Below are 25,623 nucleotides of genomic sequence, written 5' to 3'. Positions count from 1 at the left end.
CTCGGACGTCGTGTGGGCGACGATCTACCGAGACGAAAATCCACCCAATCTTCCTTCTTCTCCAAGCAAGTTTCGGCCACCAACCAAGCTCCAAGGGATGCTAAGAAACAAAGTCTCCTATCTCTCCTTCTTCCTTTAACAAGATCCGACCACCAACCAAGCTCCTTGAGATGAAGATGTCGCCGACCACACAAATTAGGAAGAAGAATAGGAGAAGAAGAGGAAGAGAGGGCCGACCACCACCAAGGAATAGAAGAGAGGAATAATAGAAGATATGTTGTGTGAGGTGAGGCACCTCTACCCTCTCTTTTATAATCCTTGGTCTTGGCAAATTAGAAAAGTTTTAAATATAATTAAAACTTTCTTATATTCCTTGTCAATGACTAAAAAGGAAAGTTTTAAAATAAAAACTTAAAACTTTCTTTTTAATCCCTCAATGGCCGGCCATCTACAAGTCCTCCAATTAAGGAAAATTTTAAACACAAAATTAAAACTTCCTAATTTGTTTTCAGAAATTTTTAAAATAAAAATTTCTCTTTTAAAATTTCCTTCATGGTTGGTTATAAAAGGAAACTTTTATAAATTAAAATCTCTTTATTAAAACATGTGGATGATTACAAAAGGAAAAGTTTTCTCCAAAATTAAAATCTTCCTTTTAATTACAAATAAAGAAAGATATCAAACCTTTCTCTTAATCTTTAGTAGAAACTATAAAAGGAAAATTTTAATTTTAAAACTCTCTTTTAAAGATTTTAAAATTAAAATCCCTTTTAATTTAATTGTGGTCGGCCACCTAAGCTTGGGCTCCAAGCTAGGCCGGCCACACCTCAATCCATCCAAGCCTTATCTTGGCCGGCCCTTGCTTGGGCTCCAAGCATGACTTGGTCGGCCACCTTAGGATGGGTAAGAAGGTGGGTTTAGATGGGTATAAAACTTTAAAAATAAGAGGCTACGACAGGGACCGAGAGGAGAAATTGGTTTTGGTCTCCCGATGAACTTGAGCTTCCCATGTTCGCCCCGAACACCCAACTCGAGTTCATCAATAATAACTCATACTACTAAAGAGTTATTATTGAACTACCGCACCAATCCCATATTACTATATGGGCTCCTTCTTATCATGAGTGTGTTAGTCTCCCTGTATTTAAGATATTGAATGTCAACTAATTAAATGAGTTACTAACAACTCTTTTAATTAATATCTAATTCCAAGAGTAGTACCACTCAATCTTATTGTCATGTCGAACTAAGTCCACCTACAGGGTTCACATGACAATCCTTATGAGCTCCTCTTGGGGACATTATCAAGCTAGATTCCTAGGACACAGTTTCCTTCTATAATCAACAACACACACTATAAATAATATCATTTCTCAACTTATTGGGCCTCTTGATTTAACGAGCTAAATCTCACCCATTGATAAGTCAAAGAAATAAATACTAAGTACACGTGCTTGTTATTATATCGGGATTAAAAGCACATACTTCCATAATAACAAAGGTCTTGTTCTTTTATGTAGTCAGTATAAAAAGAAACTACCTTAAATGATCATGCTCAATACACTCAGAGTGTACTAGTGTAATTTTATAGTCAAGATAAACTAATACCAAGTTACACTACAACTATACCAATGGTTTGTTCCTATCCATCTTTGTCGTGAGCTATTATTTATAATTTATAAGGAACTGATAACATGGTCTTCTGTGTGTGACACCACATACCATGTTATCTACAATATAAATTAATTGAGCAACTACACTTAGTATATAAGTATAGACATTTGAGCAATGTGATTCTTTTATTTCAAAATAAATATTTACAAAAAGTTAGGCTTTTAGTATACACTCACACTTGGCATCCTGTTGCTCCACACTGAGCGTCTGATTATCTTATCATATTATCCCGAGCCGAACGGGTGGTCTGCTCGAATATGTCTCTAGCCGGTCGAGCACTGACTGCCCCGGTCGGCCGTTACAATCGTCCTCCATGCAGCTCTTTGATACCCTAGCGTTGACCATTTTAACTTTAACCTCGATCTTGACAATTAACCCTGTACCAGATAGACCTCCCTATATAGCCGCATCAATATTTTTCTTAAGTGTCATTAGAAATCTCGATTAATTCTTGAGGGGCTCATTTTGAAAAATTCACTGTTCTTTGGTTATCTTAAGGCTAACTAGGGACGTAGCCAAGATTTAAAATAACCTGGGGTTGATCGTCGATATTGATGTTCCGGCGACGATGGTTGCAGCCGAGTCATGATGATAGGGCGGAGTCGATGTTGCTTGTGGCAAGGAGAGCAGCAATGACAAAACTATCAATACAGATAGCAATGAATGTAATGTCGTGGTGGTCAGAGAGGAAGGTAGAGATGACAGGTCGCGACTGTGACTGTGACAATGCCTCATAGATATAGCGTGTTAATAAGGAGAAAGTTTGTCGCAGTTATGCTAGTCATGTCGTGCCTAGACGCATGCAAGGATGGACAAGGAATGCGTCGACACCGACTGCTCGTGGGACAGATAGAGCAATACATGTAGGGAGGTGAAGTAATAAATAAGGAAAAATTTAGATTTAATTAAAATTTTTGACAATACAATTGGGAGAAATAATGACTGAAATAAACTATAAATCATATGGACTAAAATAAAATAAGGATAAGATTGAAATAAAATTTTACTTATAAATTTTTAAAAATAGGTGGGATTGGAGCCCACCCTAGCCAAGGATGGCTTCGCCCTAAGGTTAATCCATCGTTTGGTATTTGATTTCATGATTACATAATTGTCATCGTATATCTGTAAAGTAAGTAGGAAAAGAAAAAAACTAACTGCTATAAAATCATTTAAATTTAATTAAAATCATTTTAATTTATCAAAAATCATTTTAAAAGTGTTATGATAACTATTTAATAGCAGCTATGCAATTTTAAAATGACTCTCACTAACTTGAAATAATTTAATTAAATTGATAAAGATTTTTTTATATAAAAGTATTATATATAATATTTGTAATAAAGTTGAATTAACTACTAATTACGTATTATAATAATACTAAAATACATATATTTTTTTACTATAAAAAATATAATAAAGAAGAAGATTTTTCTTTTAATTTTTATCCAAGTAGAAAGCAATAAACAATCACCTTAGAGTTTGATATCACCTTCCAAACTCAAATACCAAATTAATATGAATTTATTCTTTCCAAAAAATAGATAATCAACAAAAAAAATAGAAAAAACAATACTCCAAATTAATAAATAAAAACTGGGTAAAAATATTTATAGAATAATATTTTTAAATTTATTTTTTTAATTAATATTTTACAAAATCATTTTTTGATTTCAGCTTATGGCTTAAATATACTGAAAAACGAACCTTAGGATTTACTTTGTATTTTTTATGAATAATATAGAAAATAAGGAATTGCTTAAAATGTTAAATAAGGAATATTTTTATGAATATATATGTTTATAAATATAAATTTATCTTGTAAAAGTTTCTGGTTATTCCGCGTAGATACAAATCCGGACTACACGTGGGCCCACGGTCTGAAGCCAGCCTTTCTCCAGTAACAAGTAAGGTATAATTCACGGTAATGACAAAAAGGAGTGAGAGAAGGAATGCTCCAGTTCAACAACTTTTCTTAGCTTTCGGCCGGGTGATTCCTAGGGTCGGTGCCCCCACCGCTTCGTCGCCATACTCCTCCCACTTTTCTGGGAATTCAATCGCCAAGAACACGAACAGCGACGACGAGTAGGGCTAAAAAGCAATCTGCAACTCGAATGAGTGCAGGAGGAGCGAAAAAAGTGTGATTTTGCACGTTTTCGGCAGGTTGGTATGTAGCCTCTTGATTTGATTTTTCCTAGACGCCTTTCCGAATCATCATGTCGCTTGCATGATGTTGTTTTCCGATTCGATTCTTCTTATTAGGATCAGGAATGGAGGAGGTTGGGATCTTTTGATACTTTGTGATGAGAATTGTGACGCGAGAAGACATTTGAGATTTGCGTACGTCTGGATTCACGAGTTGATCTTTTCTCATCCACAGGCATTTCCATCTGATAATTGAATATTGAGCAATCTTTACAACGTGCTGAAATAATTTCCAAGTAAAATATGTCGAATTTCGTTGGAGTCATCGTCTCTGATCCGTGGCTCCACAGTCAGTTCACTCAAGTGGAGCTACGAGGTCTTAAATCTAAGGTAAGCTAATTCGTTTTGTAGTTGTTTTTCTTTTGATTTGAGAAAATGTTATCGGATGAGTTCGTGTTGTATAGTTTCTTTCCGCAAAGAAGGAGACAGGACATGTCAGTGTAGGAAACTTGCCCTCACTGATGGCAAAGCTGAAAGGCCTGAAAGATTTAGTTGCAGAACAAGAGATTGCAGAGACGTTAAGTGTGTCCTACCCAGAAACTAATCAGGAACTAGAGTTTGAATCTTTCCTCAAGGTGATGCTTGTTTCCTTATCTTAGCTATTCAAGCTTGACTTAGTACAGCTTTATAAATGATTGTGCAGGCATATCTGGATCTACTAAGTCAAGCGGCAGCCAAATTAGGTCAAGCAAAGAATTCTTCATCATTCTTGAAGGCAGCTACTACTACACTCTTGCATACCATTAACGAATCTGAAAAGTCATCTTATGTGGCTCATATCAATAGTTACCTTGGAGAAGATTCATTTTTGAAGAAATATCTTCCTTTGGATCCTTCTACTAATGACCTTTTCGATCTTGTCAGAGATGGTGTTCTCCTATGGTATACTACCTATACTTTACAGTAAATGATACAAAAAATGTTCATTATCTTGCTTCGTCCTGTTTTTGTTGATTTAATTTGCCATATTCAATCTGATAGAAGAAGAGAAATCAATAAATTTGGTTCATCCTCACCTCTGGCAAAATTGTATATTGTGGGTGCATTTCATACATTGTCTTGAATATGGAGAGTATGTATTTGGTCGAATTTACTGAGTTGATTATATTAATTTTCTGCATTTTGTGTTTTGGATAGTAAATTGATCAATGTGGCAGTACCAAATACTATAGATGAAAGGGCAATCAATACAAAAAGAGCACTCAATCCCTGGGAACGGAATGAAAACCACACTCTTTGCCTCAACTCTGCCAAAGCTATTGGGTGCACAGTTGTCAATATTGGAACACAGGACTTGGTTGAAGGGCGGGTAAGTGAAAAATGTTGTGCCAGTTAATATCATTTGAAAGCGTTCTAGCATATTTGTGAAGGAAAAAGTTCCTCCTTTCTATTTTCTGTAAGTTTTAGACCATGCCAAGTCTTCTTTGTATGTAATATACATACCATCAATCCTTAATCATGGGTATTGTGCTAATCTTACCCCTGGTAGTTGTTATTTTCCTTTTTTTTGCTTACATAAACACTAATGTTTTCCAGTACTTTCACATATACCTTCGAATGTGCTTTTGATGTTCTTTTTGAACTCGAGACATTCTAAGCAATGAGGAACTATCATATAGTAATTAATTCCTTTCTTTCCTACTTGTATGTGAAATCCCAATGCATGATGGTAAACAAAGATATTAACATCATGTGATTGATTTCTTTTTCTTTTTTTGCAGCCTCATTTGGTTCTGGGGTTGATTTCTCAAATGATAAAGGTACGGAACAGGATTTACTATTTCTTATGTTGTACATTAGAAGTGCTTTCATTTGCTAAACAAGATAGGCTAGTAATCAATAATTTCTATTTATTTGTACTTACAAGAGTTTTGTGCATATTTTCTTCGTCACAAGGGAAACTAATTAGCTATCATTATTCATGATGAATTAGTTTCCTTGTTTATCAATTTTCAGATACAACTCCTAGCAGATCTCAATCTCAAGAAGACACCACAACTGTTGGAGGTGATAGATGATAGTCAGGTCATGAACTACACTTTTTCCCTTTAATATAATAATATTTATATTGATATTTGGGTGAAACCCTTGGCCATGTGTTTATCTTTAATGTTTACAACTACAGGATGTTGATGAACTTGTCAGCTTATCACCTGAGAAATTGTTGCTAAAATGGATGAATTTTCATCTGAAGAAAGCAGGATATAAGAAAACCGTGTCAAATTTTTCTTCTGATGTGAAGGTATAGATCATCACAAGAAATAAAAAGGGTTGTATGCTGTGTATAAGAATATTTGTAAATTGTGCAACACTGTATGACTTTTAAGATTTTTTGGTTGTTAAAACTCTTTTCTTGGTGACAATGAAAACTCTAACATCTTTACTCGGTCAACTTTATATTTTCCTTTGTAATACTTAAATCTTTCAATAATATAACTGCAATGTTTTTCAGATTCTCATGAACTTCATCTATACAGGATGGTGAGGCATATGCTTACCTTTTTAAAGCTCTTGCACCTGAGCATGCCAACACAGACATTTTTAATGCTAAAGATCCTAATGAAAGGGCAAAAAAAGTACTTGAACAAGCTGAGAAATTGGATTGCAAACGCTACTTGAGTGAAAAGGATATTGTTGAAGGCTCTCCTAATCTGAATCTTGCATTTGTAGCTCAAATATTCCAGCATAGGTGAGGGTTTGCAGCTTCATTTCATGTTACCTATGTTTTCCAAAGATCTTTTTTTTTAAGCTAAAAGGCAAGCAAAAAAGTATACTGATAAGGAAAAACTATTTTTAAGAAATAGTTAGCCACATTAAAACAAGAAACATAATATTGAAACCGAGAGTCTGAACCTCACCTGTATCTCCCGACCACCCACCAACCTTCTAAAGTGCACATGTCCTTACCGAAGTTATTCTGTATTCTCATCAATCTCAAGGTTAAGCAAATGTCCCGACTCAGAATTCCTATCCCATTGGAAATAGGTGGTAACCGACAATTCATGTCACATTGTCAGTTCTGCTCATAGGATCATGCAGTTGTACAATCCAAACTTCTATGCTCTCTAAATTGTGTCACCTCATCATTTTGTACTTTCCGCATTTTGTATTTGCCTTAGTATATATGCACTATTCTAACACCAACCACCATAGCACTCTACACATTTCTCCCTGCTATATGCTCTGAGAGGAAATAACTGCTTTAATGTTCCAATGAACACCTTGTTTTAAAAAAGATCTGCTAGGCATTAAGCATCTACATATATCAAGTATATTCCAACATTTTCACCAGTCATCCTAGTATAATTTTAGTAGCTAAATAAATGTCTTGTCTACAAACCCAAATAAGTTATATATGAATATCATGTCTTTGTTGCATTGATTTCAAGGTGAAACTGTTTAATGTGTAACTGCATTGGGTCTCTAGTATCAGATTTCTATTTCTAATGATTTTTCAACATGATTCTGGGAGTGGAACCAATGATCCCGCTAATCTAATTCCACACAATACTTTTTGAGGAAGTGAGACTTGATTCTTTTGAGCCGTCCTTTTGCTACAAATGTATCCATCCTTGGTTAACTAGACGCTCTAATTAAAACCATGAACAAAAGTCGCAATAATCAAAATACTCTATTGTCTAATTTACTAGTAAAATTTAGCAATTTTAGTCATGTAAATTTCTCCTTTAGTCCAAAGAATAAATTAAGAGAGCGGACCTAAACACGCTTATGATCTTTATCCTTTCACATGTATTATCTTGTAGTAGCTTGTAGGTTCCCCCCTGCACTATTCAACTGCCCAAGGCTAGTAGCCACCCAAGATTTACCTCTTCCGTGTTGTCCTGGGGACGGGTTGGCGGAGCCTTTTGCCACCATTGTAGTAGCTTGTAGGTTATGAAACAAGTCTCTGAATGTTTTTTCTAGTTTTACTTCTTTTCTGTAGTTATTTTCTATAAGTCAATCTATTTGTTAGGACACTAAAATTTTTGAGAATTTTTTTATCTTTTAGTTATATTCAAAACTAGTATGATCAATGTTTCTTTGTAACTGTTGTCAACTTCGGGCTTTGTTGTGTATTTATTTTGTACGTTGTAAAACATTGATCATGTAGGCCATTGAAGCTTTCGATGAAAAAAAAACTGTTTCTTCCTTATTGTTTTTAAATCCTTGAATTTAACTTTCAAAGATTGAAGCTACATCAAAACTCATATCCAAAATTTTTGATCTGTACTTTTAAGATTCTTTTTAGGTTATGCATCTTGCTTAGCTACAGTGTCATAATGGCACTTGACTTGCAGGAATGGTCTATCAGCTGATGCTAAGCCAATCTCCTTGTCTCAGATGATGCCCGATGATATCCAGGTTTCTCGAGATGAGAGAGCTTTTCGATTATGGATAAATAGTCTTGGAATTGCTACATATGTTAATAATGTGTTTGAGGATGTCAGGAATGGGTAAGATCATTTTGATATTATTTTCTTCTTTGGAAAGTGTTTGATGATATGATTTTTGCAGATGGGTTCTTCTGGAAGTACTTGACAAAGTATCTCCTGGATCAGTAAACTGGAAGCAAGCAAGTAAGCCCCCAATTAAGATGCCATTTAGAAAGGTAGAAAACTGCAATCAAGTTGTAAGGATTGGCACAAAGTTGAATTTTTCACTTGTAAATGTTGCTGGTAATGACATTGTCCAAGGAAATAAGAAGCTCATTCTCGGTAAGTTCATTCCAGTTTGGGTATGTTTTGCATATGTCCTTTGTCCCTTTAAAAATATTTTTATTTGTTTTAAAGAAAATCTACTTTCAGAATTGCTTTCCATATTTTATTAAGCAAGTCATATTCAGATACAAAACTTAAATAACTAATCTTAGCATGGAATTTGGTGCAACTTTGGAAGGTTAATTTCTCTGATTTATTTGGGATATGATGTAAACATGGAAAAACAGAATCTTTTTCTGGAGAGGAAAGGCCAAAGACCTACATAGAATATATTGAAGTTGGAAATACAGGAATGTTTGTGAAATTGATCTCTGACTTACAAGTTGAAAATCTCAATATTAATTGTGCAAATTTGATAGGATTAATGGGCCCTTAGTCAGGAAAAACAACAAATAGAAAACTTGCAAAATAAGAAGAAATAGGGAAATTAGATATTTAGTTTGTCCAAAGTTAACATCACTAAGTTATGTTAATTAGAGGTTGGCTATATGGTTCTTATTCCTCCATCAAACTTTATGCGCTATATCACTATTGAAATTCCTGTAGCTATTACTTTTTTATGCTTCAACTAGGATTTTATATGGTCAGCATCACTCTTGTATCTTCAACTCTAGTCTTTAAATATAATCTTAAAACTATTGGTTATCTTTGAACGCTATAATACGATAATAAATTGTTTAATCTCATCTTATCATCCATTGGAGTTGCATCAATTGTTCTCAGATAGTGGTATTTCTAATTTATTAATAGTTCAGCTATGATTTGTTTCTCTCATCTCAAAGATGGCAACCAGATTTGCTATTAAATAAGTATTGACATTTCCACTTGTTTTTCAGCTTATTTGTGGCAATTGATGCGGTTCAATATTCTTAAACTTCTGAAGAACTTGCGATATCACTCCCAAGGAAAAGAACTAACAGATGCTGATATTCTTAACTGGGCCAATAGCAAAGTTGAAGGATCAAACAGAACTCCTCAGATGGACAGTTTTAAGGTTTCTAAGTCGTCGTTTAACCCAGCTAGTAGTATTCATTATCAGCATTGCATTCCTCAGGTTTATATTTCTTTTCCTGTTTTCACCTTATGCAGGATAGGAACTTTTCCAATGGATTATTTTTCCTTGAACTCCTTAGTGCCGTGAAACCGAGAGCTGTAAACTGGAAAGTTGTTACAAAGGGGGAAAATGGTAAACTTATCTAGTTACCATATATCAATATATATTTTTTGCTGGATGATTTTTATTTTGTATAAATTACTTTGTAATCCTACAATTTGCATAAACCGGATGCAGATGAAGAGAAGAAGTTGAATGCCACATATATCATCAGTGTCGCAAGAAAGCTTGGCTGCTCTGTCTTTTTGTTGCCTGAGGATATCATTGAGGTAATTTAGTACCAAGGTTTTGATTCTCTACACGTAGCTGGTAGGGTTGGTAAAAGTTGACACAACCCTTTTACATGACCCGACCGGACCCATAATCTTTTGGGTTTGGGTTTGAGCTAAATAAGTTTGGGTCATATAGATATTTGACTATTTATACTAGTTAATATATATAAGTTATAAATATATAATATAATTACATATAAATTATAACATAATTATAAATTCTATTTTATGCTTTTATATAACTAAAAATTATAACTGTATAGTTATATAGTTTGTAGTTCAAACCAATAGTGTCACATGCCATAACTTATTTAACTCAACAGCATATGATATGATCCACTTATGACTTATGATCTATTTAACCCACTTAATTAAATAGGCCAACTCATTTATTAAAGTGTGAATTTTGGGTTCGGATTAAACAGGCTGTAGATCAACGATATTGTTATTAAAGAGATTGATGATGATCAATAATTTTCTTTTCAGTTTTTTTTTTCTTTGTATACCCTAAAACATATCGAATTTGACATCCAGTGAATTGTAACAGGTAAACCAGAAAATGATTCTCACTCTCACTGCTAGCATCATGTACTGGAGTTTGCGAAACTCCCGACCATCTGAGGTTAATTCCAATGTTCCTGAACTCTTAGCCGAGGATTCTCCCACACAACCTGCTGCTCCATCAGACACAGAAGGAAGTGGTATTGCAGACAATATTTCTGACTTCGACAACGCTGCTCCTGATACCCCTCAGTCACAGAACAACAATGTGGCTCTTGGCAGGTGAACAAAATGGACCACTTTACCCAAGAAGTTTTTGGCAGATAATACAAGTTTCTTCATACATTTGCGCATTGGGAACTATTTTTTTCCTTCAACAGTGTAATACAAGTTTCTGTGTTTTTTTTTCTTCTGCATATATAGCTTCATTTGGGTGGCAGGGAAGATGAATAGGTAGCCATTATCTTTAATGGCTAGTTGTTTTTGCTATAGTTATTCTTTGACAAAATATTCAAATAAATGATTGGAAGATCCAATTTTCTGCTTATAAGCTATACGGATACATATTTTCATGGCATGGTATATTATGCCATACAAGTACAATGATCATGATTTTAGCCCGTAGACATTTTTCTTTAAAGAACAGTAGAATAGAAGGTATTGTATTAATTTGGATGCGTTTTGTGTTAGAAAACATCTGTTGCATATTTCTATATATTCAAGAGGGATGTTGCAACATTTTGCCATACCAATCTAGTCTTAAGTAACAATTATACCTGGCCTGTAATTTTGTTGTTGTTGAGATAGAAATAAGTCATGTGTCAGATCCATATTAACACATAATCAGCATACTTCTAAAGTCTTAGAGAAAGGAGATACAAGCAATCTGTAATAATAAGTCATGTAGTAAACAGGATTCGACTATATAACAGACATGATGAAGAACTATCTGGATAAAATTGTTTCTGTAGTAGCTCGACATTGAGACGAAAGCAAAGATCATCTCTTCACACAGTGCAAGTTCACTAACTGATCTGGCTTTTTAGCCTTTGTCAACCATATTAGTTGTTGCAGCAGAAAATTGAAGGTTATGCCTTCCCTAAACAGCAGCTCTCTCGAACCTGCCATGGCAGATTTAGACTGGACTTGCATGTTTTGGAAACTTCCCAATCTTCTATGATGGCAAAATCTCAGTTCAATGATTTCTGTGAGCAACAAATCAGCATCTTTTCAGTTGTACCATCATACGCAAATTGGGCTGACAATTAATTTTCTTTTCTGTATTTTCCCTCGCAGGAAACTCTTCTTTCGCCTAGAGAACATCGGTAAAGAAGAAAAGTATGAATTCAAACTTCAAATGTCAAATCCTCGAGTTACACTTACTCAGGATTATCTTCAGTGTTCACACCAAATTGCTAAGAAAATCAGAAATCAGATTGAATGATAAGATTTCTATCCATGAGAAATGAATCAATATCGAGTATGCTGGTCCAGAAAATTTGAAGGTGGCATTCATCAGACACCAGGTGAAAACGAACTAACACACAATTCCATTTAGTTCGACAGAACTAGAACCAGGAAGCTTTTTTATACCAGTCTTCTTCAGTGAGTTCCTCATCTCGAAAGCATCAGCCCACCGACCTGCAGTAGCAAATATATTCGAAAGCAAAACATGGCAGCCAGACTGCTTGGCCTTCAACTGGAGAACGTCTATCTTTAGTCGATCAGCAGCTGCTACATCTCTATAAATCCTACAAGCACCGAGCAAAGCTCCCAATACCATGATGTCCGGTTTCATCGGCATACTTCTGACTACACCTTCTGCTTCTTCCAACAGTCCAGCTCTACCTAATAGATCAACCAAGCATCCGTAATGTTTCATTTCAGGTTGAATACCGTATACCGTTCTCATTCTCTCAAAATATTGGCGCCCCTCACATACCAACCCTCCGTGAACACAGGCCATTAGTACACCAAGAAAGGTTACATCATTGGGTTTCAGATCATATCGCAGCATCTGCTGAAATGCATAAAGTGATTCACGAGCTAGCCCATTAACAGCCAAACCTGTTATCAAAGCATTCCAACTAGAAACATTGCGTCGACGCAAAGATTCAAACACTTTCAGCGCAGTCTCGATGCTTCCACACTTAGCATACATATCGATCAGAGCAGCTCCGAGATTGTGCTCATTGTCGAGAGGCATGTGGTTCTTGTCTATGTAAGCATGGACCCACTTGCCTTGCTCCAGAGCTACAAGGTGCGCACAAGCTGAGAGGACACTGACCATAGTTACTTCATTGGGTTTTATCAAATTGTCAATTTGCATCTCTTTGAAGAGATATAATGCCTCTGCAAATCGATTACTTTGTACATACCCTGAAATCATGCAACTCCAGGACACAACATCCCTTTCTGGCATTTGAACGAACAATTCCCTTGCAGCATCCATCTCCCCGTTCAATGCGTAGCCAGAGACCATCGAATTCCATGATATAACATTCCTAACGGGCATATCGTCGAACATCTTCCTGGCGACCGGCAACAACCCCTGCCTTGCGAACCCAGACACCATGGAATTCCAGGTGACAACATTCCGCTGCACCGGCATTTTATCGAACAACGATCGTGCGATGTCCAACTCGCCTCTTCCTACGTAGCCACTTATGATGGAGCTCCAGGACACCTCGTTTTTGGCAGGCATTCCATCGAACAGCTTACGCGCGGCCTCCAAGTCGCCGACTTTGATATGCCCGTCGATGATTGTGTTCCAGGAGACGACGTCCACCGATAGAGAGCTCGAGTCGAAGAGCCTCTGCGCCGAGACCATGTCCTTGAACGTTGAGTACATCGAAAGAAGCGTATTGAGCACGTAGATGTCAGATTCAAAACCTCGTCTGAGCACCTGGGAGTGAATTTGGGTGCCTTCGGCGGGGGAGGGAAGGCGGCAGGCTGCCTTGGCGAGACAAGGGAACGTGAAGCGGTCGGGGAGCGAGGAGGAGAAGAGGAGGGAAACGAAGGAGGACAGAGACTCCCCGGGATGGCGCCGGCTGCCGGAGAAGGCGCGGATGAGTAGGTTGTAGAGGAAGGTGGTGGAGGAGGGGAAGAGATGGAAGTAGAGGCGGGCGAGTGGGCGGGAGATGAGGGGGGAGGAAGGGTGGTCCGAGGATAGAGCAAGCAGATCAGTGACGCGGCGGAGGGAGGAGACGCGGTGGATTTCGCCGGAGACGAGGAGGCGGGTGAGGAAGCGGCGGAGGTGGCGGAAGGCGAGAGGGGAGGTGGTTCGGATTCGGGCGGGAACGGGCGGATTCAGGTGCATCCTCTTCTAAACTGCAATGATTTTGCACAAACATATAGCAAGAGCAGATTCTCTTTCCGTAATTTATTGATCAAGAGATGGTCCATTATATGAGGATCCTTGATTTGAATAAATTCCATCTTTAAATAGATGGGGTTCATCCAAATCAAGGGTCCACATCAGTGGACCATCCGGACTAGAGGATTCTTACTGACATATAGCTTCCTAGTTAGAGAGGCTATGAGTATCCACATCAGTTTATTTATTACTATATTTAAAATTTAGGATAAATAATTAATTTTATTAAATTTAGATAATCATTTTTCACTACATACTACATCAAATATCCTAAAATTTTCATCATCATTAATTTTTTATTATTTTTTTCTCTTTCTTCTATTTTTTATTATTATATTTATGGAATGAGTGGAAGAAGAGAGATTGAGTGGAAGGAGAGAGATTAAAAAAAAATATTATTTTATTTTTAGGGTAGAGATTTCATTCCCTAAATTTAGAGAATCACTATTCATTAAATTTAGAGAATAGATAGGGTAACTGATGCAGAGGATTTTTAGTTAACCTATCCAAAATTTAAGGTAAAATCTTTGAATAGGATAACTGATGTGGATGTTCTAAAGGCCCCATTTTTCTCTTATTCCTTTCTGAGTTATTTTCAATTTATCATTATTCTCGATTTATCCTAATAGTCGTCACCGCAAATTCATTATTACCTGGTTCAATATTTTTGAAAGATCCCATGTTTCCATTTCCATTATTATATGAAAAAATATTATTTATTCGGATGACTGATAGAAATTTTCTATGTGATTGAATTGATCATTTTTTGAATTTAATCGGTTTAAAAAATTAAATTAATTATGTCAATTAAATACATGACAATAATTTTATCATTATCGAGGGTCAATTCAATTATTTGCAAAGATACCTAAATTAGGTTCGAAGGATTTTCCATCAATAAATAAGGCTCAAAATCGTATAACAATATTGTTGGTAGGGAGTTTTCGTCCTACATGAACAATAATTTTGCAAGCCTTGTTGTGGTTGCAACAAACATTGTTTCAAAGCTCACTTTGAAAAAATTCAGCTTGTAGGTGGTAACAATGGCAGTTGGATTGCATACAACTTGTTAACAAACTCACTGTCAGAGGAAAATTCTTGCAGTCAATCTGTCTGAGAAGGAGAACATTGGTCGGCTGTAAACCTAACAATTCGAAATTAGAAGTTTAGTTGTGAAAACATTCACTTATTGGTGGTATTCTGATTGAGCAACCTACTATTTAACCTGATAACGACTCACTAAGTGAACAACTATGCATGCTCAACTCTTCAGTGTTGGCTTGGGATGGACTGATGGAAGCGTGGGGGTGAGTGAATTATCTTTTGTCACCATAAAGTTGATGAGGTTGTCCCCTTGCGATGGAAAGTTTGCTAGTACATGATGGTGTTGCCATCATGAGGTTTGGAGGTCAAATCCCGGCTAGTAGTCGGGTGTCTGGCTTCTCCCATGTGATATTAACTGTTTAAGACTAGTAGTTACTCATGATTTATCTCTTTCGTGTTGGCCTAGGGACGGGCTGGTGAAGACGCTGGGGCGAGCGAATCGTCTTTTGCCACTATGAAGTTGATGAGGTCTCGATTCAATTCCCAACTACAACACATTTACAAGGATTTTCTTCCAAATGGAGCACTCAACCACAAAATCCAGGACTTCTGGGTCGTCCACCGTGAGTGCTTCTCGATTTACCTTTATGGCAGGTGGGAAACTTTCATGGTGCAGAGTCGGTCGCCTCGAGTTTTGTGTTATCTGATTCATCAATTTTAGCACTTGGGGCTATGGTACAATGGAAGGACGCCAAGTTATCACTCAGGCACCTGCGGTTTGATCCCCAGTTATGACATGTTTGCCTAAATTTCGTGCAACCATGGGATGCTGGACTTCTAGGTAGTTTGTCGTGAACGTTTCCCGATTTACCCTAGCGGCTGGTGGAAAGCTTTCGTGGAGCTAGGTTGGTCACTCTATGTTCGGTGTTACCTGGTTCATCATTTTTGCATAATGAAGTTGATAAGGCTCCCGGGCTACGGTGCAGCGAAAGGGCGCAAAGTTGTCACCTAAACACCCACGATTCGATCCCTAACTATGGCGCATTTGTAGAAATTTTTTCTGTAAATGAGGCGCGTAACCATAAGATGTTGGGCTTTTGAGATGTCTGTCATGAGCACTTCCTGATTTATCTAGTGGTCTGTGGCAAACTTCTGTGGGGTCAAGCCGGTTGCCCTAGATTCGGTGTTACCTAATTCATCATTTTTTATGAAGTTGATGAGGTTCTGGGATCAAATCCTGGCTAGTGCAGAATACACTGTTGGTTGCCTGAACCCTTCCTTGCATGCGTTGCATTGCTAAGGCGAAGTTTCTTATAATTTACCTCCTTTCCAGATAGCGGGGGCCACCTTGGAGGAGTCGCTGAGACGATGATTTCATCTTTTTACTACCAATGAAGTTGATGAGATTATAAACTCCTCCCATCCCTTAGTCACTTAGCGGTCGTTTATAAGTTGACCTTGTGATTTACCTCTCTTCACATAATTTAGAGATAGACTATGAGGGACACCTAGGGTGAACATAATCACCTTTTGTTATAATGAAGTTGATGAGGTGATCAAATCCTGACGGGTGCATGCCCTTTGGGGAAAACTCATCACATCCCTTAGCAACTTAGCGGTCAGCTATAAGCTGGCCCCCATAATTTCTCTTTCTTTACATAATTTGGAGACGGGATATGAGGGGCGTTTGAGGTGAGTGTAATCACTTTTTACTACAATGAAGTTAATGAGGTTGGGCGCATGCACTCAGGAAAAAACTTCTACCACCCTTTAGCCATTTGACGGTCGACTATAAATTAATCCCATGATTTATTATCCTTCACATAACCTGGAGACGGACTGTGAGAGGTGTCTGAGGTGAGCGTAATCACTTTTTACTATAATGAAGTTGATGAGGTAGTCTTGGAGGGGGAGAATGACCCCTGTGATTCACTCTCTTCCAATGTGCTTGGGTTGGTCTTGGAGGGGTTCTCAGGATGAGGGTTATCACCTTTGCTACAATGAAGTTGATGAGCCAAAAATAAGGTTCGAATCTCTTGAGATTCATTCTCTTGGGGAATAAGTTTGATTCTCCCATTTAGGAAGTCGATCAATTCTATGATTACCTCCCTTACATAAGGCCTTATAGCGGGCAATGAAGGAGCGTCTGGGATTATCACCTTTTTATATCACATGAAGTTGATGAGCCAATACGGGTTCGAAGAACCCAACTTAACCGAAACACTTGCACAAGAGGTTGAAGAATGTTGTAAGGAAAATGGAGATAGTTGATGTTCTCTTCATTGTCTGGTTCTTGGGAGGAGGTGATTTCAATGGATCCTTCAAGCATTCAAGTTTGTGTAACTACAACTGAAACAAAGATTGATTAGTGTTCATTTTCACCTGTATCTCTAAGAGAATTAATGAGGGTAGGCAAATGCAATGTCTCCAAGTGCTTAATAAACTCACAAAACTTTCTGCGCTTCTAATGGCATTGGGATACCTCCAATTCCTCTTATCATTCCATTTCCTAAAAACCAAATGGTATAGGAAGTCATTTAGATATATCAAAATAGTAATGGATGATAGTTCTTGTAAAACTTAAGCCGCATGAATTCTAGATATCCGAAGTAAGAATTCGAATAGGAAAAATAAAAACATATGAGCATGGATCTTCGCTTCATCGAGAATATGACATAAGAAAATAAATACATAAACATAATGACAAAAATCCTGAATGAAGAGTCATGTCTTTGTCCTTTAGCATCGTCTAAAAGATCCTAAAGAAGAAGAAGCGGAAGCAAACGAGGAGGATCTTCTAAGGGGATTAGGGGATGATAGTGCCGAAAAGCTTCTTATCAATGAGGAACAAGAAACTATGTCAAGAAGATACCTAAACTCTTGGGAGCCTCTCCTTATATAGGCAATCAATCTGTTATTAGCTCATAGATGATAGCGGATCAGACAAAAGGGTTCTATACATTTAACCCATATTCAATAACCTGAAACCCACTAAACATAAGTTAGATCACTTTAAAGGGATCAGATCGTATTCACATGTGCAACTTACAGATAAGCCTACCAAATATAGATAATTATATCCAACAATCTCCCACTTGAGCTATATGTGAGTTGTATATAAAATACAAATAAAATTATAGTTGATATCAAACTTTATTGGTATAAAATACTCCTAAACAATCTAGTCCATTAATTTCATTGGTATAGGACTAAAGAGGTCATAGCTACTATATATGATCGTAACAAGCCCTAATAATAATTACAATACCAATGACATTAATGACATAGATCAAGATGTGAATATGTAGAGTGAAAATTACATGAAATGTGATCAGTACACGTTAATTTCCAACTGGTCCGAGGATGACTCAAAAGAGTTTGATTATATTTATAAAATATTTTATGTTAAACTGTAATAGCAAATCATAATCAACTTTATAATTCCAAAAGAAATCGATATATTATATTTACAAACACTAAATGCTAAACAACAGTAGTAAATCATGATATATTTTATTCAGAGTGTTAAGCAAACAAAATACCTATGAATGTTTTGAACTTTAAGTACATACATCAATCAAAATAAATGTTTGTCTTTATTAATCAACATATAGCAATAAAATAAATATAGACTCCTATTAGATTAGTTCTTCTTCTATAAGAAGGACTCCCATATCCACAACATGGGCATGAAACACTTAAGCACCAAGCCTTTGGTGAGTGGATCGACCAACATGGAATTTGTGCTGATGTGATTTACCATGATCTAATAACTCTGAACTCTTTCTTTAACCACTAGAAACTTGATATAGATGTGCTTCGACTTCGACGAACTACAATTGTTCTTGCCATAAAGTTCTACGGCTTTATTATCACAGTAGATCCTCAGTGACTATCAATGCCATCAATGATCTACAATGCTGTGATGAAGTTCCTCAGCCAAATCTCATGATTGGATGTTTCATAGCATGTTACCAACTCTGCCTCCATAGTAAAAGTGGTTACTAGCGGTTGTTTGACGTTATTCCAAGATATAACCCCTCCAACAAGCATGAAGATATAGCCCAAAGTAGACCTCTTGCTATCAAAGCATCTAGCAAAATTAGAGTCTGAATATCCAATCACCTCCAGATAATCTGATCTCTGATATGTGAGCACATGTTCTTTAATTTTTTGCAAATACCGCATCACTCTCTTAACCATTTTCCAGTGAGATGGTCTTAGGTTACTTATATATCTGTTTAACATTCCACTATAAATGTTATATCTAGTCGAGTACAAACTTGCGCATACATGAGACTTCCCACTGCTGACACATATGATAATTATTCCATCTTCTTAATTTCAAGTTCAAGCTGTGGACACTTCTGCTGTAGGCTGAACTTGTCACATCTTAACACAGGTATGTCATCAGGTGTACAGTTCTGCATACCATACCTTATAAACATATTTTCAATATAGGTATGTTATCAAAGTCCAAGAATGTCTCTTGAACGATCATGATAGATATGTATGCCTAAAACTAATGATGCTTACCAAGATCTTTCATTTCGAAATTATCAGATAGAAATAACTTTGTTTAAAGCAGCAGACCCTTATTATTGCTCACAAGCAATATCGTCCACATACAAAATAAGTATAACAAACTTGCTCCCACAGAATTTGACATATATGCATTGATCAACGGGGTTTTCTTTAAAACCATATGAGATAATCATTTGATCAAATTTTCGATACCATTGATAGGACGCCTGTTTTAGGCTATAAATGAACTTTTTTAATATACATACTAGGTGCTTTGAGTCCTTAGACTCAAAATTCTCTGCTTGCACTATATCTATAGACTCATGTATGTCTTCATTGAGGAATACAATTTTTACATCCATTTGATGCAACTCCAAATCATAATGAGCTATAAGTGTCATGATTATACTAAATATCCATTTACAACAGGCTTCTTACATTCAGGCAATTCGACAAGTTCTCAAACATTATTGTCTGTTATAGATTTCAACTCTTCTTGCATGGCGTTAATCCACCTTTCAGGGTTAGAACATTGTTTGACTTTTTAGAAAGATGTATGATTACTTTCCAACCCTATGTCAAAATCATGCTCTTGGAGATAAATATAATCATGAGAATTAGTAGTTCTCTGTGCCCTTATGGATTGCCTTAAAGACACTTGTGTTTGAGGTGGTTAAGGTATTTGCTTATCAATATGAGGCAATACTTCAATTTCAGTGGCAGGCCCTTCCAATTACATTGGAGATGTCATTGAAATATCTTGGTTCACTACACTAACTGGATGCGTGATACCCATAATGTGCGGTATGGTAACCACACCTCTATTGATCACACTAGTAGTGACCACAGGAGGATTGTCAACGTATTCCTCAAAAAATATTTCCCTGACCTTATCACTCCCACCGTCCTCAATGAATTTGGCATTTTCTGTTTCGAAGAAGGATCTATTAGAGGGATCATAAAATTTATACTCTCTTGACTTCTTAGAATAATCTACAAAATTATAGCTAACTGTTCCTGAGTTCAGTTTCCTTTCATTAGGCCTATAAGGCCTAGCTTCAGCTAGACAACCCTAAACGTGTAAATGCCTAATCCTAGGCTTTATACCCGTCCACATCTCGAATGGGGTTTTAGCTATTGCCTTACTAAGTACTATATTGAGTAGGTAAACTGTAGTCTTGAGTGTTTCACCCCACAAGGACGCTGGTAGAGAAGTGAAAGTCATCATACTTCTTATCATGTCTTTTAAGGTTCGATTGTGATGCCCAGCTACATTATTCTGACTAGGTGTACCAGACATGGTATATTAAGATACAATCTCACACTCAGCAAGATAATTCGTAAAAGGTCCTGGACGTTGCTCACCTGATCCATCATATCGATCGTAATATTCATCTCCACAGTTGGATCGGACGGCTTTAATTTTCTTACCTAATTAAAGTTCAACTTTGGCTTTAAAAATTTTGAACATGCCCAAAGATTGTGACTTCTCATGAATAAGGTATAGATAGCCAAATCTGGAATAGTCATTTATGAAGCTAATAAAATATGTGTGTCCATTCCAAGATGCTTTAGGGAATGATCTACAAATGTCCGTATGTATTAGCTTCAAAACGTCACTACAACGGCTAGACTCTTATTCCTTTTGTTAGTGATCTTTCTCTTGATATACTCTATGTAGACATCAAAGTTTGACATATCAAGGGAATCGAGAATTTCATGTGACATTAACCATTCTAGGCGTTGTTTGGATATATGTCCTAAACCCTTATGCTACAACATGAAACAATTCTCATTAGTCAATTTACATTTCGTACCTATACTATGCATTATTACATTGTCAACTATAGGACTAAAGGTGTTCAATTTATAAAATTATCAACTAAGGAACCATTGCCAATCAAAATTGAATTAAAAAAATACTAAACATTCTATTTCCAAATGAACAAGAATAACATGATTTAGTCAAACAAGAAATTGAAATTAAGTTCCGTTTGAAAAATGGTACAATAAATATATTTTCTAAATTCAGAAAGATATCAGTTCCTAAATTAAGTCTAAAAACACCTATGAACTCTACTTTAGCCTTCTTGTCATTCCCCGTATAGATATATCTTTCACCATCAAGCGGTTGACGGTTCCTAAGACAACCTTGCATAGTGACACTTATGTGAGTAGTAGTATCAGTATCTATCCATTAAGTATTAGTGGGTACTATAGCTAAATTAACTTTTGAACTAACAAAATTTTGAAAACTTCTCGAATCTATAATCTGCTTTCCTTTTCCTTTTCCTTTTCCTTTATTGATCCTTTTTCTCTCCTTTAATTATTCATGCATTAAAAAAATGTTTAATGTAATTTTTTTATATGCGTGTAACAATTATTGAGTTTTTTTTCTTCTTTTACTATTTCAATGAAACAGTTTGTTTTTTTTCAACGAAACAATTTGCTTTCTTTATTTTATTTTTTTTTATTTTGTTCCTTTTACTGTTTCAACGAAACACTTTGGTTTTTTTTTTTCTTCTACTGTTTCACGATGAAATAGATTTAATCGATAAAAAAATTTAATCAATTAAAAACAATTATAATTGGTTAATAGTTGAAGTAGTCCTGAGTTTGAGTTTAAGGCTATTAAATGCATTGAGATCTTTTTTTTAATCGTTTCTGTTTAAAATTTTAGACTCAACAATCGATTGTTCGACAAAAGCAATCAATTGAACTATTATAATTTTACTTAAAATTAGGTTAAACAACAACGATTTTCGCCGTTCTTTTGTGTTCTTCACAAAAACACAAAAAACTTGAAAAACAAGTCTATCCTAGTTTTTTCTTACATGATTTTCGACGATCAAAAATTGTATTATACTAGGAAAACTTAATCTAGCATACACAAATAAAGATCAACGAAAAACTCAAATTTTATTGCCAATGAAAAACGATAAAACAGAACCTGGTGCTCCAATATCAATTGATAGTTCATGTAAAACCTAAGCTACATGAATTCTAGACAGCCGAAATAAGAATTCGAATAGGAAAAATAAAAACATATGAGCATGACTCTTCGTTTTATCGAGAACATGGTATAAGAAAATAAATACATAAATATAATGCCAAAGAACATGATTGAAGAGACGTGTCTTTGTCCTTTATCGTCGTCTAGAAGATCCAGAAGAAGAAGAAGCAGAAACAAACAAGAAGGATCTTCCAAAGGGCTTAAGGGATGACGGCGTCGAAAAGCTTCTTGTCAATGGGGAACAAGAAACTAGGTCGAGATGATACTCTAAACCCTTGGGGACCTCCCCTTATATAGGCAACCAATCTGTTATCAGCTCATATATGATAACAGATCGAACTAAAGAGTTCTACACATTCAACTCACATCCAATAACCTAAAACCCACTAAGCATAAGTTAGATCACTTTAAAGGGTTCGGATCGTATTCACATGTGTAACTTACAGAATAGGGATAATTATATCCAACAATGGATGCATTTCTTAGAGTCAGGCAAATCTTTAATAAACTACTATCATGACAATCTACCAGGAGAGTTTGACCAAATCTATGTGAAGATTATAGCTACTCTTCAGAGTTTTAGTATCGTCCTTCGGAAATGGTTAAAACACTTGAGAAATAGATATTCTGTGTACTTTGTTGATACTTCACCTGTGCAGCTGGAGAATATCTTTTTGATTATTCCATATATAAATTAGTATCTTAATAAAAAAAGATTTGGGGTTAGCATCATCACACAAGCTTAATCTTTTTCTTTCAAAGATTGGGCTTTCTGAATTATGGTTTAGGATCGAAGAACATGAATTCAGAAACTCAATTGCTATTTCTCTTGGTTTCTGATATAAAAAGGCATACAAACAAGGTTCTTTATTAATAGCTTAAACTTTTAGTATCATGGTGAAACAATCTAATCATAACCAAACACAAATCAAATGGAAGAGTAAATGAAGGACATAATGGAAATCAGACATCTGAGAGATCACTATCTGAACCACTCTAAACACCAGAATGTAGAAATTATCCCCATACGAACATGGTGCACTTCGTCCTTTCCTATGGTAACAATCTGATTTCTGAGTTGCTCTACAAACACATTAAAACAGCACAAATTTTAGTCCATCAATCTATACATCAACTAGAAATTGTTTCTTCAAAGTTGTCCCTATTTGAGACTAGTTGATGTTGTGATTGGGTATGCTATTCCAGTTCTACATGCTAAAGTACCAGAGGAACCCACAAACTCAAGTTTGCTTCTTACCTGAACTAGCATCAAAACAAAGAAACTCTACATGGAATAATAGTTCAGAGAATTAGTGATGAAAGTTACCAGTCATAGGGTGAGGAGACCTGTAACAATCTTAGAACAGGAAGGCAGACACATAAGTGACAATGGCAAAGTACAGCATGGAGATTGGGCCTGCAATCCACCCCAATTGAGAAGTGTTCCATGTGAGGTTAAGCGCACCAGAGCTGATCACTGCAGTGATGATATGAGCCACACAAGTCCACAGAGTTCCTGTTCAGTTACAAGTAAGCAGATGTGGATATGGATATAGCTTGCAGACATGGATGGAGTTAGGAATCAATTAGTACCAGTTCTTCTCAAGTGGCCATCGCCGTCACAAGAAGCATCTGCTCTTCGAGGAAGTTTTCGACTGCCATTGCTCAGCTCAGCTCACACTTGAAGGTTGATAATGGATTTATAACAGGAAGTTTGCATATGCCTAAACAAAATAAGCAGATGAATAATTGCAGATGAAGCGGCTACTGGTTTTGGATTTTTCTGCATGAAGAAATATTGCAGATTCTTTGAATTGATCTTTTTCACTGACAATTGTTTTCTACAAACTAGCATCTCATATTTTACCTCTCTCCGTTTTTATCAGGTAATTGTTAGAGATAACGTGAGAGATGCAACTGATATCCTAGGCAAAAGGGTCAGATAAAGAAAGCTCAAAACTAAAGGTGCTTGTTCATGTCAAAATACATTGACCTATTGATCTGCGAAAATTACTATTGTTGTTTTTTATTTGCATATCTTAGGAAGAAGAAAAGCTCTCCATATAAGTTTCTTTGTCATTGCTGCATGTTTCCTGGAGACAAAGACTCCTTTAGCAGGTTCCTATATACTGTCTAAAAGATGTCGAATCTTCACAAAACATGTGTTTGAAAGTGAGTATTTCTGCATTCTGCCCTTTACAAAGAGGTACTTAGTAAAGTACCATTCTTTGTTAATCTAGATATTACCAACTTTTAAGGATTTCTTAGAACCATTGAAAGTAGTTTAACAAGGGACATTTCAAGTAAATATGTACAGAATCATCTTTTATCTAAAGAAACAACTCACTGAAACAATGACTTATCCATAACATTGACATAGACATATCTGAAATTTTGGGATTTCCTCTACTTGATTCTTTTCCTTCTGCTTGTTCTTGTTGGATATCTCTTTAGTATTCATCTTCTATTTCTTTTCAAGCTTTTTTTTATTGTATGTTGTAGATTTCAGTTATTGGTGAAAGCAATGAGAACATCATGCTCTTCTCCTCATCCAAGAGATGTTGTATTTAGCTTTTACTATACTATTTTTTCCCTCTTTTTTTTTCTCGAGTAGCAAATCTACCTTTTCTGAAACATCAGCTAATCAGGCAAAAGTGTGCTCTCAAAGTTCTTTCCTACCATACTTTATTAAATCTTTGGAATTCAACCACAAAATAGAAGACACCAGTTCAAAGTACAGAATAAAGGGGTCCAGTCTGAATCACTCGATCAGTCTTCCATGCTGACGATGTAAATAGATGGTTTCTCAAGCATACAATCAGCATTACAACTATAAACATGATGCAGATTTTTAACCACAAGGACAAAGAAACCTCTGCAATTATCCTTCTGAATTTTCAAACAACATTCTTGCAATTTCCATTAATACCAACCACAAGGAGATGCCGATATAAAATCTTTATATACTTGGTAGAACCTTTACAGCTAGGAATTGTTCAATCATATTTGAATTGGTTATACTTTATCCATCAATATCCATCACAACTTCATTTTCTTTGGTGAGACCTTCCCTATCTTTGTTTTAAGGTCATATTTCAGAACCTCTAATACAAGCTTTCAACAACAAAGAAATAAAAAGCTTCAATGGAAAAAGTAGGGACTTGCCTATTTGTTCTGGCATG

At 36.0% G+C, this 25,623-nt stretch overlaps 2 protein-coding genes across 5 annotated transcripts; one reads left to right on the top strand and one right to left on the bottom strand.

Annotated features, from left to right (window-relative positions):
• Window positions 1-3,647: 3,647 nt before the first annotated feature.
• On the top strand, window positions 3,648-11,031 carry LOC122038295 (fimbrin-5-like). 4 transcript variants are annotated; one of them, XM_042597964.1, is made up of 15 exons: window positions 3,648-3,837; window positions 4,055-4,209; window positions 4,284-4,454; window positions 4,523-4,761; window positions 5,017-5,188; window positions 5,601-5,639; window positions 5,836-5,904; window positions 6,005-6,121; window positions 6,357-6,568; window positions 8,178-8,333; window positions 8,395-8,594; window positions 9,434-9,591; window positions 9,687-9,783; window positions 9,889-9,980; window positions 10,531-11,031. In XM_042597964.1, exons 2-15 carry the CDS (start codon window positions 4,123-4,125, stop codon window positions 10,768-10,770), a joined length of 2,049 nt encoding a protein of 682 aa, XP_042453898.1. In that variant the 5' UTR covers window positions 3,648-3,837; window positions 4,055-4,122; the 3' UTR covers window positions 10,771-11,031. The 4 variants fall into 4 exon arrangements, with proteins under 4 accessions (XP_042453898.1, XP_042453897.1, XP_042453899.1 ...); XM_042597963.1 differs by having other exon boundaries at window positions 3,937-4,209; XM_042597965.1 differs by having other exon boundaries at window positions 3,648-3,841.
• A 300-nt stretch (window positions 11,032-11,331) lies between these two features.
• LOC122038296 (pentatricopeptide repeat-containing protein At2g44880-like) lies at window positions 11,332-13,805 on the bottom strand. Its single transcript, XM_042597966.1, has one exon. The coding sequence runs from the start codon at window positions 13,801-13,803 to the stop codon at window positions 12,022-12,024; it is 1,782 nt and encodes a 593-aa protein (XP_042453900.1). The 5' UTR covers window positions 13,804-13,805; the 3' UTR covers window positions 11,332-12,021.
• Window positions 13,806-25,623: the final 11,818 nt, after the last annotated feature.

This window comes from Zingiber officinale, chromosome 1A, assembly GCF_018446385.1.
Source record: "Zingiber officinale cultivar Zhangliang chromosome 1A, Zo_v1.1, whole genome shotgun sequence".
Classification (NCBI taxonomy): Eukaryota; Viridiplantae; Streptophyta; class Magnoliopsida; order Zingiberales; family Zingiberaceae; genus Zingiber; species Zingiber officinale.
Note: the sequence above shows the minus strand (reverse complement) of the source record. Positions and strands in the feature narration are given on the sequence as shown.